At 45.3% G+C, this 13,410-nt stretch overlaps 1 protein-coding gene across 4 annotated transcripts in view; it reads left to right on the top strand.

Annotated features, from left to right (window-relative positions):
* Positions 1-13,410, top strand: part of babam2 (BRISC and BRCA1 A complex member 2) — a 374,337-nt gene that overhangs the window by 9,032 nt on the left and 351,895 nt on the right. For 3 of the 4 annotated variants that reach the window (XM_072500140.1, XM_072500137.1, XM_072500138.1), the window contains exon 2: positions 3,939-4,127. In XM_072500140.1, coding sequence (XP_072356241.1) covers positions 4,000-4,127 — 128 coding nt within the window. In that variant the 5' untranslated portion in view covers positions 3,939-3,999. Of the gene's footprint in view, positions 1-648; positions 765-3,938; positions 4,128-13,410 lie in introns of those variants that run through there. The other variant, XM_072500139.1, reaches the window with a different exon arrangement.

Raw genomic sequence — 13,410 nt, 5'->3', positions numbered from 1 at the left:
TCAGCCATGATCAAAATGAAAGGCATAGCAGGCTCGAAGGGCGGAATGGCCTCCTCCTATTTTTATGTTTCTAAAATGGATCTTGGCATATAACATAAATATGAGCAAGGCCATAAGGCTCCAGAGGAATGCTTAATTATTAAGTTTGATCATGGCTGATCTGCATTAATTTCACTAGCTCACTCTATCCCTTGATTCCTTTAGTGCTCGAATATCTATTGATATCCAGCTTGAATATACTCAACTGAGCATCCACAGCCCTCTGAGGTAGAGAATTCCAAAGATCCACAACCTTGGCGAAGAAGTGGCTGACCTATTACCATTTGGTTTGAAACTCCAGCCAGAGGAAGCAGCATCTTATACTTCCAAAATCTCATGTTTCATTTGAAGTCCGATCAATGATATGGAATGTTAGGAAACTCTCAAAAATTAAACCATCTTAAATGATGGCCCCAGAGTCTGATCTTGAGAGTAATTTTAACACTGTAATCCTAGGTGTACACAAACTGTTCAAATTTTAATTATTTTAGTCAAATAATATTCAGAAGAGATGAAAATTAGCTCATTTATGCAACAGGTGGGACCTCTTAATGGATTTTGAAGACCCTTCACCCTGCTCCAACTTAATACACCTCTCTCTCTCCTTAGGACTACTCTTCCATGTTGTTCCTGTTAGCCAGTTACTCACCTGACTGCCCTGGGTTTATAAAGGAGCCTCACACAAAGGGGCTTTTAGAAATCGAGATGCACTACTCCAGCAATTGGTATGCCATGTCAAAGAATCTAGCTTTGGTATGCCAGAGTCATTTTGTTTGGCTGATTCCCTACATTTCTGCCATTTTTCTTTTTCTTTATTCGTTCACGGGATGTGGCATCGCTGGCTGGGCCAGCATTCATTGCCCATCCCTGAGGGCATTTAAGAGTCAACCACATTGCTGTGCATCTGGAGTCACGTGTAGGCCAGACCAGATGGATTTTTACGACAATGGTTTCATGGTCAACTTTAGATTTTTAATTCCAGATTTTTAAAAAAAATTGAATCCAAATCTCACCATCTGCCATGGTATATTCGAACCCGGATCCCCAGAGCTTGACTCTGGATTACTATTCCAAAGATAATACCACAACACCACTGCCTCTGCATCTTATTTTGTCTTAGTTATTATTGGTAATCTTAGTTTTCCAATTAGCACAGTAGAATTTAGATTCCTAAGTGATGCAAATATGATAGAAATTGGAAAGAATAATTAACATACAAAAAGACCAACTGGCCCATCAGATACGGTGTTGTCTCACACATCATTGTTTTGTAATAAAGTCAGCTCACCTCATTAAGTCTAGCATGATAATTAACACCATTTTGGTTGCATTTTTCTGTATTTTCTCAAAGACCCGCCAGTGAGAGAAAAACTGCAACTTTACTGAAACTTTGTGGCGCAGCCTGGAGATAATATTCTTAGTATTCCATTGTAATGCCCTAATAATACATGAAAGGCTAGTCTTCTTAATGGCCTTGTCGCACTTCATGTAGACCGTTCAATGATTTAACAACTGAATCCTGTATCTCTCTTGGAACCTTAGAAGTTAACCCTTTATTTTATACACATGCATTTCGGTCTGGCAAAATTAGTGTCACACTGAACTGAACCGTATGTCGAGACTTTGGGGAGGCGGTGGGTCTAGTCACTGGACTTGTAATCCAGAGACTCTGGGGACCCAAGTTTGAATCAAATAAAAATCCGGAATTAAAAGTTTAATGATGACCATGAAACAGTTGTCGATTGCCGTAAAAACCCATCAGGTTCATTGATGTCCTTTGGAGAAGGAAATTTGCCATCCAATATGGCTCCAAAACTGCAATGTGGTTGATTCTTTAAAAGAAAATGTACCTTTGAAATGACCTGGCAAGCCAATCAGTCGAAGCAGAGTTAAGCAGTTATGAGGAATAAATGCGGGACCAGCTAGCAATTCCTGTTTACATTTTTATGTCCATTGTAACCTAGTAAATTGTTCAGTTGTTCCCCTTATCTAAATAATTTATGTAGATGAACAGAAATGGTCCCAACGTTGATCTTTGCGGTTTTGTATAAATTGTTGTAGCCAATTTCCAATTTTTCTTGGAAAGGTGAAGCAGGAGTAGCCATTTGGCCAATGGAGTCTGCTGTTCCATTTAGTAAAATCTGGCAACCTGTCCTGAAAATTACTAGCTATGGAAACAGACGAAAGTCTGTCTTCGTGCACCACTAGGTACTGGTAGAGAATTGGAAATATTGGACAGACTGGGGATTTTCTTTGGAACAGAGGAGGCTGAGGCCAGATCAAATTGAGATGTATGAAATTGGAGGGGCTCTTGAGAGACTGAAAATGAAATGAAAATCGCTATTGTCGCAAGTAGGCTTCAATGAAGTCACTGTGAAAAGCCCCTAGTCGCCACATTCCGGCGCCTGTTCGGGGAGGCTGTTACGGGAATTGAACCATGCTACTGGTCTGCTTTCAAAGCCAGCGATTTGGCCCTGTGCTAAACAGCCCCTAAACAGACTGGACCTATTTCTGATCATGAATTCAATAGCCAGTGAGGATAGATAAAGTAATTGGTGGAAGCATTAGAAGGGAGTTGTTGAGTAATTTACCTGGAAGATTAATCGAAGCAGAAACACTCATCATATCTAACAAGCACTTGGTTATGCTGCAACCTACAGGACCAAGAACTCGAATGTGGGATTTGGCTGGAAAAATCTTTATTTGTTGGCAGACATGATGGGCCAAATGGCCTTCTGTGCTGTCAATTTTTCAATGCTTCTAACTTAAATGAATTTGAGAGAATATAGGCCGTGATATGCAACACCTAATTAAGCCCTGATATAATTCTGATGAATTTGTACTCTACCCTTCCAAGGCCCAAAACAGAACTCAAAATTCAATTAGGTAGTGTGTCAAGGGTTTGGACAGCTGAAGCATAGCATTGTCCCTTCTGTAATTTACCTCCCCTCCCCAGAAAATAAACACCAATGTTTCATTAGCTTTTTTGATTATTTTTTGTATTAGCCTTTTGTGATTCAAATAAATTGAAGTCCCCTTGCTCCTCGAGCCCAAGCCCCTCAAGCCGAAGGAAAACATATCTTCAAATTAAACTCCCATCTGCCACAGTTATGCTCAATCTATTAGTCTATGTCTGCTTTTAACATCCTGATCCTATTCACACAATTTACTGTTTCTTCCAACTGTGTCATCTGCAAAATTGGATATACTTAATTCTATTCCTTCCATCCAAGTAATTGATTTTATACATTATATTTACATATACGTATGAGTGGTGAAAGTTTATGCCTCATTGCATATATTTTCAGGTCTGTATTTTCTGGTTTCTTCCTCTCCCCCTTAAAGGAAATGCAAAGGCACACTTACCAAATCTGGAGGACTTTGGAAAATTGTAACTAATGCACCTACAATTATTACACATTCTTTACAACATTGTGGCAAAAACTATCAAGACATAATTAATCTGTCTCAAGTCCTCTTACTTCTCCATTAACATTTCTTACTTACATTAAATCTAAAAAGTTCCTTCCTTTGGCATCTGACAATAGAAATTTGTTGGTATTCAACTCTTAAGCTATTGATTGTCATTAAAAACCTAACTGATTCACTAATGTTTGTTAAGAACATTTAATGTCCTTACCGAATCCAGCCAACAAGCCACTCCAATCCAATATTAGCATGAGCTTGCTTCGAGGCAATTATGGATGGGTAATAAATGCTAGTCTTGCATCCCAAGATTGATTTTTTGTTTAGGTTATCATAATTCTGTTAAGGTTATCTAATTCTGTAGATATTCTCCTGAATCCAGTGTAATGTTTTGTTTACAAGTTACCTTTTTCTTTGCAGTATGTTTTTATTTTCCCCCAAATGTTAACTGTTTTTCTTCATTGAATATTTAGCACTGCAGACTGTCCTGTTCGTTGGTCTTTGACAGTGCCATTGTGGAGGCACTGAGTTGAAATGTCACCAGAAGTTGCCTTAAACAGAATTTCCCCTGCACTTCGTCCCTTTATCGCCAGTGTTGTCCGAAATGGAAAAATTGGCTTAGATGCTACAAACAATCTCAAAATAACAGACCTCAAGTCAGGGTAAGTGCTCATGAGTGATCCAAGTTGGTTTCATCTTACTATTCTGTCAGTTTTGTTCATGTTTTGCCAACACATTAATTTGTTCAGCTGAGGTTTGTGTATGTACATGTGTGCATGCATCCTTTTAACTAATACATTATTTTCAGTACTTGATGTCTACATTTGGTTGTGTAGATCAGGCCCAAAGTTGACTGCCAGTTATGCTGAATTCCCAAAGCAGAGAAGTCCAACTATGGAAAACTGCCAATGTGGTACTGTTCAAAAAGGGAAAGAGGCAAAATGAAGAAAACTACAGACCAGTACTCTATAACTTGAGTTGTTGGAAAAATATTAAAATCGATTATTAAGGAGAGACTAGCAGTGCATTTGGGAAGTCATAATCTGATCAAGCAGAGTCCGTGTGGGTTCATGAATCGTGTCTGAAAAATTTACTAATGTTCTTTGAAGAATTATCAGGCAGTGTCGCTGGAGGAGAACCAGGCGATGTATATTTGGATTTTCAAAAGGCATTTGATGAAGTGCCGCACAAAAGCCTACTATGCAAGATAGGAGGTCATGATGTTGGAGGTAATATTCTGGATTGGGACCGCAGCTCTTCACAATATATATTGATGATTTGTAGAAAAGAACAGTGTACACTGTGGCCACACTTGCAGATGATACAAAGGTGGGATGGACGGCAGGTTGTAAGTAGGATATAAATACTATACAGAACAAGATTAACAAGTTAAATGAGTAGGCAGAAAATTGCCAAACAGAATTCAATGTGGGGAAATGTGAAATTGTTCATTTTGGAAGAATGTGGATTATTATTTAAATGGAAAGAAGTTTGCATAAAGCTGCAGCACAAAGGGACTTGGTCCTCGTTCATGAAACCCAGAAAGCTAGCACAGATGCTGAAGGTAACAGGGGAGGCAAATGGAATGCTGGCTTATATTTCATGGGGTATAAAAGTAAAGCGGTGTTGCTGCAACTGTACAAGGTACTAGTGAGGCCACATTTAGAATATTGTGTACAGTTTTTGTCCCCTTATTTAAAGAAAGATATGTTATCACTGGAGGCAGTACAGAGGAGATTTACTAGATCCCGGGTATGGAGGTTGTATCTGTACTCCTTGGGAATTCAGAAGAATACGAGGTGATCTGACTGAAACATGTAAGATTCTTAAGGGCTGAGACAGGGTAAATGTTGTGAAGATGTTTTCACTCGTGGGATGAGTACAGGACCAGAGGACATACTCACAGAATAAGGGGTTACTGATTTAAGACGGATTTGAGGAAGAATTTCTTCTCTCAAAGAGTGCGGAATTTGTGGAATTCTTTACCCTAGGAAGCTATGGAGGCCGAGTCCTTGAACAGTTCTAAGGCTGAGATTGATAGGTTTTTAAAATCAGTAAGGGAATTAACGGTTATGCAGAGCAGGCAGGAAAGTGGACTCTGTTCGATCAGCCATAATCTTATTAAATGGCAGAGCAGGCTCAAAGAGCTGATTGGGCTGCTCCGGTTGCTATTTCTTATGGTCTTGTATGTTCACCCAGCTTTAAGTACAATCTCTGTATAATCAGCAACTATATTACTGTTATTTAGTTCCCATATAACTAATGTTTTCAATTTCAGGGAAGAAAGTTGCAAAATAGTGTCTTTGCCCGCAACTGTGTATTTGTATTCCCTGTAAGTGTTTTCCAATTAGTGTACTTTTTTGCATTGTAGCATTAGCTACTGATACTTTTATAACGGTAAAATGGGTTTCATATGTTTAAATAATTTTTTTATTCATTCATGGAATGTGGGCATCTCTGGCTTGGCCAGCATTAATTGTCCACCCCTACATACCTTTGAGAAGGTGGTGGTGAGCTGCCTTCTTGAATTGCCTCAGTCCATGTGGTGTAGCCTACATTTCTGTTAGGGTTGGAATTCCAGGATTTTGACCCAGTGACAAGTAAAGGAATGGTGAAATATTTCCAAGGCAGGATGGCTTTGCAAGGAACCTCCAGGAGGTTGTGTTCCCAAGTGTCTGCTGCTCGTGTCCTTCTAGATGGTTGTGGCCGTGGCTTGGATAGTGCTGTCTAAGGAGCCTTGGTGAGTTGCTGTAATGCATCTTGTAGATGGTACACATGGCCATCACTGTGCATTGGTGGTGAAGGGAGTGAATGTTTGTGGAGGGGGTGCCAAGTCAAGTGGGCTGCTTTGCCCTGGATGATGTTGAGCTTCTTGAAACTCCATCCAGGGAAGTAGTTGTTTGAGCTGCACTGATCCACGCAAGTATTCCATCACACTCCTGACTTGTGCCTTGTCATGGTGGATAGGCTTTGGGGAGTGAGAAGGCAAGTTTCATAGATTATCATATACTTTACAGTGCAGAAGGAGGCCATTCGGCCCATCGAGTCTGTACCGGCTCTTGGAAAGAGCACCCTACCCAACACCTCCACCCTATCCCCATAACCCAGTAACCCCATCCAACACTAAGGGCAATTTGGGACACTAAGGGCAATTTATCATGGCCCATCCACCTAACCTGCACATCTTTGGACTGTGGGAGGAAACCGGAGCACCCGGAGGAAACCCACGCACACACGAGGAGGATGTGCAGACTCTGCACAGACAGTGACCCAAGCCGGAATCGAACCTGGGACCCTGGAGCTGTGAAGCAATTGTGCTATCCACAATGCTACCGTGCTGCCCTCTAAGCTACTCGCCTCAGGATTCCTTGCCTCTGATTGGGTCTTGTAGCCACAGTATTTTTAGTGTCACAGCATTACACAACATTATTCAACATGTAACACTTACAAGTGCAGTACACATTGAATTTATTTGAATTCAAATCTTGCTGCATGGTAAAATCGTTGCATTGAATTTATTTGAATTCAAATCTTGCTGCATGGTAAAATCTTTGCATTAGCAAAGTACAAGTTGACCTGATGTTAGCTGAAACAAACGGCTTGTCCTTGTGGTAAAATATCGCAGTGTTTTACAAGGGATAATATCAACAACCAAATGATCAGGTGTTAAACCAGGATGATGCTAAGTGCAGAAGGGAGTTTTCTGATCTCCTAATCATTGTTCCTCACTTCACACATTCAAATTAAGTGTTTACTCTATTCATTGCTGTTCATGCCATTTTGGGTGTGCAGAATTCGTACAGTGTTTAACTATGTTAGAAAAGGGATTTTCAGAATGATACATTGTTTGAGGTCCTGGAAAGTGTTTGAGACATGTCATTACAACTTGTTTTTTCAATGTGAAAGAAGTGATTTTGAAGTATAAGGATCCTCCTATTTAAACCTGATTTCCCTTGGGCATTCCCTTATTTTGTTATCTTGGCTGTTTTAACTTTTGTATTTGGACAATTACTGACCCCCCTCCCCCCCCCCGGGGCAGATGTGCTGTTTTGTTTGGACTCTAGAGACCCCGGGGCCTGGCCTAGTGATGATATATTTTGATGGACTTAATCGGCTACTTTGATTTCCTGGGACTTGACTGGCTCTCGTGATTGGTGCTGGTGTTCTGGATGGTTCTGCTAAACTCATGATTGGGCGTTCTGACTGAATGCACATGCCAGAAGATCCAATTCAACTGGTGGTTTTCAACACTCTGCCACCTCAGAAGATCACTGTCGACAAAGACTTCAATACCTCTGTCATTCCACCACTTTCCCTTTCTCTGTGTGCGTTTGCCTTTTGTGTGTTTGGGTAGAGGGTGAGACGGTCAAAGGGGAAAGTAATAGATTAGCAGGCCATTATTCTAGTTTAATTATTGCATTTTCTAATTCTTCTGGTTATAAATAAACAGTTATGACTTCCGGTGGCAGCCATGGAGTGAAAGGTCGCACATTTGGCAGCTCCCGCTCATGGTGGTCTGTTTGTGGCTTTTACGCCGGATTGTTGGAGGAATTTTGTGAAGTAAGGGTGTGGAAGCAGGAACAGAAGGAGGGGACCCCTAATTTATGGAGCTGCGCCCCAGGCAAAGTTGGAATCAGAAGTTGGTGGCAAGTGAGGACCAGATTTCGAATGTGGCAATGGCGGATGCACAGGGTTTGACCCCGCCAGCTCAGTGGTCGACAGACCAGTTGGTGAGCTTCTTGAATGAGTAATTCTCCCACCAATGTAAAGAGTGTGCGGAGGACCTGGCCTGGGCGGCGGACTCGATTCGGGCGGTGGTTGACCGCGTGGAGGCGAGACTGATGACCCAGGGACAGGCATTCCAGAGGTTGGAGGAGCAGGTGGAGGAGCATGAGGAGCAGTCCACCTCGATGGCAGCAGAGATCAGGACCAGCAGAAGCGATTTTTGGAGAAGGTGGAGGACCTAGAGAACCGTTCTCGGAAGCAGAACATCTGGATCGTGGGTCTGCCGGAGGGGAAAGAAGGATTGGATGCTGGTGCGTATGTGGGGAAGATGCTGGAGAAACAGATGCGGGAAGGTTTGTTTGCTAAGCCGTTGGAGGTGGACCAGTCCCACAGGGCACTTGTGCGTAAGCCCCAGGGGTGTGAGCACCCGAGGGTGATGGTGGTCTGACTGCATCGGTTCTTAGACAAGGAACTTACAAGGAATGAGATGGGCCAGGCAGACAAAGCGGTGTGTGTGGGAAGATGCCAAGATCCGGGTGTACCAGGTCTTGGGAGCAGAACTCGCAAAGAGGAGGAAGAGTTTCAACAAGGTCAGGTCGGCCCTGTATGCAAAAGGAATAAAGTTTGGACTGCTTTACCAGGCCCGTCTATGGGTGACTTGTGAGGGGTGTGAATTGTACTTTGGCTCGCCGGAGGACGTGGTGGACTTTATGAAAGTCAATAAGCTGATAGGAGAATGAAGATCTTGAGCTTTGACTGGGGAACTGAGCTAGGAGCTATGTTTTGTAAAACTTTCAATGTTCAATTTGCGATTTTCGGAATGACGTTTGAGACTTTTGTATATATATTTTCTTTTTCTGTTTTTCATTCGGTTCTGTTTGGGGTTAGCTGAGTAGATAATACTTTGTTAAGGGAGGAGAGGTGGGCCTTTGTACTCGGACCTTAGGAGGGATTGTTTGTTTGCTCCTGTTTCTTGCCGTTGTTTTGAGAATTTGCATTAAACGCAGGGGGAGGGTAACCAGTGGGGTGTAGGATGCTAGGTGCCAGGGGCGGGGGTTGCCAGGCTAGCTGGGAGGGCTAGTTCACGAAAGCAAAGTGGGGGGTGAGCTGAAGACCAATGTAACTGGGGGGGGGGGGGTTAAACTGCTGACGGGGAGAGGACTTTTAAGGTGGTGGAGAAGAGTTGATGACCGTAGCTGCTGGAGGGCGGGCCAGGTGAGGTGCAGGGCATGGGCCAAGGGCTGGCCTGGGAGAGGCTATGGCTGATCGATAGGGGAGAGTGGTAGGGTGCCCCTGGACCAGGTTGGTCACGTGGTGTTCGCACACTTGTGGCAACTGAAGGCAGACGTGGCAATGTTGCTGGAGACGCACTTGAAGTTGGGAGACCAGGTTAGACTGAGGAAGGGATGGGTCGGACAGGTGTTCCATTTGGGATTGGACTTTAAAACGAGGGGGGGTGGCAATTCTGGTCAACAAAAAGGTGACATTCGAGGTGGGGAAGATAGAGGCAGACCTGAGGGGTTGATTTATTATGGTTCGCGGGAAGCTGGTGCTGGTGAACATGTGTGCCCCAAACTGGGATGATGCCAAATTCGTTCGGAGGGTGCTGGGAAGATTCCGGACCTGGACTCGCACCGACTGATTATGGGGTGGGAGATTTCAACACGAGATTAGACCGGTCTGGAAAGGTGTCAGCAAAGTCAAAAGAGCTGCGGGGGTTTATGGAGCGCATGGGAGGGGTGGATTCGTGGAGATTCGGGAGGTCAAGGAGTAAGGAGTTTATATTCTACTCTAAATATGCACAATGCATATTCCAGGATAGACTTCTTCATGCGGATACTGAATACTCAGCAATTGTGGTGTCAGACCATGCCCCAGACTGGGTAGACATGCAAGTGAGCAAAAGAAAGGCCCAGCGGCCGCAATGGAGATTAGATGTAGGGCTGCTAGCGGAGGATGAGGTGTGTGGGTGGGTGAGGGAGGCCATTCGGGGATATATAAAGATTAATGATAAGGGTGAGATCTCGGCAGGGGTTGTATGGGAAGCACTGAAGGCAGTTATAAGGGGGGAATTCATCTCGATTCAGCCCCATAGGGAGAAGACTGAACGGGCGGATTTGGACAAGCTGGTAGATGAACAGGAGATATGCGGAGTCTCCAGATGAGGGGCCCCTGAAGGAGCGGCAGAGACTGCAAATGGAATTTAGGCTCCTGTCCACAGGTAATGCAGAGGGACAGCTGAGGAGGATAAAGGGGGCAGTGTATGAATGTGAGGAAAGAGCCAGCAGGATGTTGACACATCAGCGGAGGAAACGGGAGGCGGCAAGAGAAATTGGGAAAGTAAAGGATATAAGGGGGAAGGTAGTTGTGGACCTGGAGGGGGTGAATAATGTGTTTCGTGAATTTTATAGCTGACTTTATAAATCGGAACCACCAGCCGGGGAGGAGGGTATGAAGCGATTCTTGGGGGGGACTGGAGTTCCCGAGAGTAGACGAGGAGCTGGTGGAAGGCTTGGGAGGCCCAATCGGGCTTGGGGAGGTGATAGACAGACTGGGGGGGCGATGCAATCGGGCAAGGCTCTGGAACCTGATGGATATCCGGTTGAGTTTTACAAAAAAGTTCTCTGGGTTTCTGGGCTGCTCCTGGTAAAGGTTTTTAAAGGAGTCCAAGGAGCTGGGGGTGCTCCCTCCAACGCTATTGCAGGCTTCGATTTCCCTTATTTTGAAGTGGGATAAGGATCCAGAGAGCTGTGTATCATATAGGCCGATCTCTCTTTTGAATGTAGATGAGAAGTTGCTGGCAAAGATCTTGGCCACACGTAGAGAGGATTGTGTCCCAGGGGTAATAGGGGAGGACCAGACGGGATTTGTGAAGGGACGGTACTTGACGTCCAACATCAGACGGCTCCTAAATAGTATAGTGATGGCAGCGGATGCAGAAAAGGCCTTTGATTGGGTGGAGTGGAAGTGATATCCTAGGAAGGGTTGGGTTCGGCAGGGATTTGTGGATTGGGTCCGGTTGCTATACCAGGCACTGGTGGCGAATGTATGGACCAACCGGGTCCGGTCAGAATACTTTTGTTGTGTAGGGGGACAAGACTCTCCCCACTACTGTTTGCCCTGCCCATTGAGCCCTTGGCAATGGCCCTTAGGTCATCAAATGTCTGGTGGGGGGGGGGGGGGGTTATAGAGCATAGGGTCTTGCTGTACGTGGATGATTTGCTCCTTTGCATAACAGACCCGTTGGGGTGATGCCTGGAATTATGGAGATATTGGAAGAATTTGGTCGGTTGTCCGGCTACAAGTTAAATATGGGTAAGAGTGAAGTGTTCGCGATCCAGACACTGGGCAGAAGAGGAGAGAGAGAGAGTTACCAATTTAAAGTGGTGGGGAAGAGTTTTAGGTACCTGGGGATTCAAGTGGTTAGGGACTGTGGTCATCTCCGTAAATTAAATTTGGGCAGGGTGGTCGAGCAAATGAAAGGAGACTTCCTTAGGTGGGACATGCTCCCGCTGTCACTGGCGGGGAGGTTACAGACTGAAGAAGACAGTCCTCCCGAGGTTGCTGTTTGTTTTTCAATGACTTCCAATTTTTATCCCCAAGGCTTTTTCAGGAAGATGAACGCGATCCAGACACTGGGCAGGAGAGGCGAGAGAGAGAGAGTTACCAATTTAAAGTGGTGGGGAAGAGATTTAGGTACCTGGGGATTCAGGTGGTTAGGGACTGTGGTCATCTCCGTAAATTAAATCTGGGTAGGGTGGTCGAGCAAATGAAAGGAGACTTCCGTAGGTGGGACATGCTCCCTCTGTCACTGGCGGGGAGGTTACAGACTGAAGAAGGCAGTCCTCCCGAGGTTGCTGTTTGTTTCTCAATGACTTGCAATTTTTATCCCCAAGGCTTTTTCAGGAAGATGAACGCGGCGATCTCGGGTTTTGTAGGGCTGGTAAGACCCCTAGGGTGGAGAAGGTACTTTTGGAATGAGGGCGTGGGGATGGGGGGGCTTGGCCCTTTGGAATTTTATTAACTATTACTGGGCTGCCAACATATCGCTAGTTAGGAAGTGGGTAGTGGGGGGAGGGGTCAGTGTGGGAGCAAGTGGAGGCGGCATCTTGCAAGGGTACGAGTCGGGAGGCTTTACTAACGGTGCACCTGCCGTTATCGGTACTCCACAAGCCCGGTGGTGGTGGCAACCCTGAGGGTGTGGGGACAATGGAGACAGCACATTAGATTGGAGGGGGCATCAATGTGGTCACCGAACTATGATAATCACTGGTTTGTTCTGGAGGGACTGGAAGGGGGCTTTAGGAGGTGGCAGCGGGCAGGGATTGAGAGATTTGGGGATCTCTTCATTGAGGAGGGCTTCCCGAGCCTGGAGGCATTAGAGGAGGAGTTTGAGTTGCTGGGTGGGAACCGGTTTCAGTACCTGCAGGTGAGGAACTTTGTCCAGAGGCAGGTTCCAAGCTTTCCTCGCCTCCCCTAAGGGGACTGCAGGATAAGGTGATGTCAAAAATTAGGGTTGGGGAGGGGAGGGTTTCGGCGATATACAAGGAGTTGATGGAATGGGAAGGGTTCCCTATCTGGGTAGTGAAGAGGAAGTGGGAGGAGGAGTTGGAAGTCGGACTATGGGAAAAGGCCTTGGAGAGTCAATTCATCCTTGTCATGTGCCAGGCTTAGCCTGATCCAGTTCAAGTTGGTTCATAGGGCTCATATCACTGTGGTCCGGATGAGTAGGTTTTTTGAGGAAGTGGAGGATAGGTGCGGGCGGTGTGGGGTATCCCGGTGAACCACGTACACATGTTCTGGGCATGTCCGAACTGGAGGGGATTCTGGCAGGGATTTGCGGATGCCCTGGAAGGGAGGCTGACTCAGAGTCCAGAAATGGCAATATTTGGGTTACGGAGGATCTGGGGGGCGGGGGCGGGGGGGGGGGGGGGGAGCCGATGATTTGGCCTTTGCCTCCCTGGTGGCCCGGAGACGGATTTTGCTGGGGTGGAGGGACTCGGAGCCTCTAAAGCCAGGAGTGTGGGTTAGTGACATGACAGAGTTTCTCAGGCTGGAAAAGATCAAATTCGCCTTGAGAGGTTCAATTCAGGGGTTTGCTCAAAGGTGGCAGCCGTTTATCGACTCTTTTGAGGAAAACTGAACGTTCGCAGAAAGAGGGGTTGGGGGAGGAGAGAAAAATAAGAGGAATGGCAGTGTAAAGTAATAGACCAGGAATCT

Source organism: Scyliorhinus torazame, chromosome 4, assembly GCF_047496885.1.
Source record: "Scyliorhinus torazame isolate Kashiwa2021f chromosome 4, sScyTor2.1, whole genome shotgun sequence".
NCBI lineage: Eukaryota > Metazoa > Chordata > Chondrichthyes > Carcharhiniformes > Scyliorhinidae > Scyliorhinus > Scyliorhinus torazame.
This window is presented reverse-complemented; position numbering and strand designations above follow the sequence as displayed.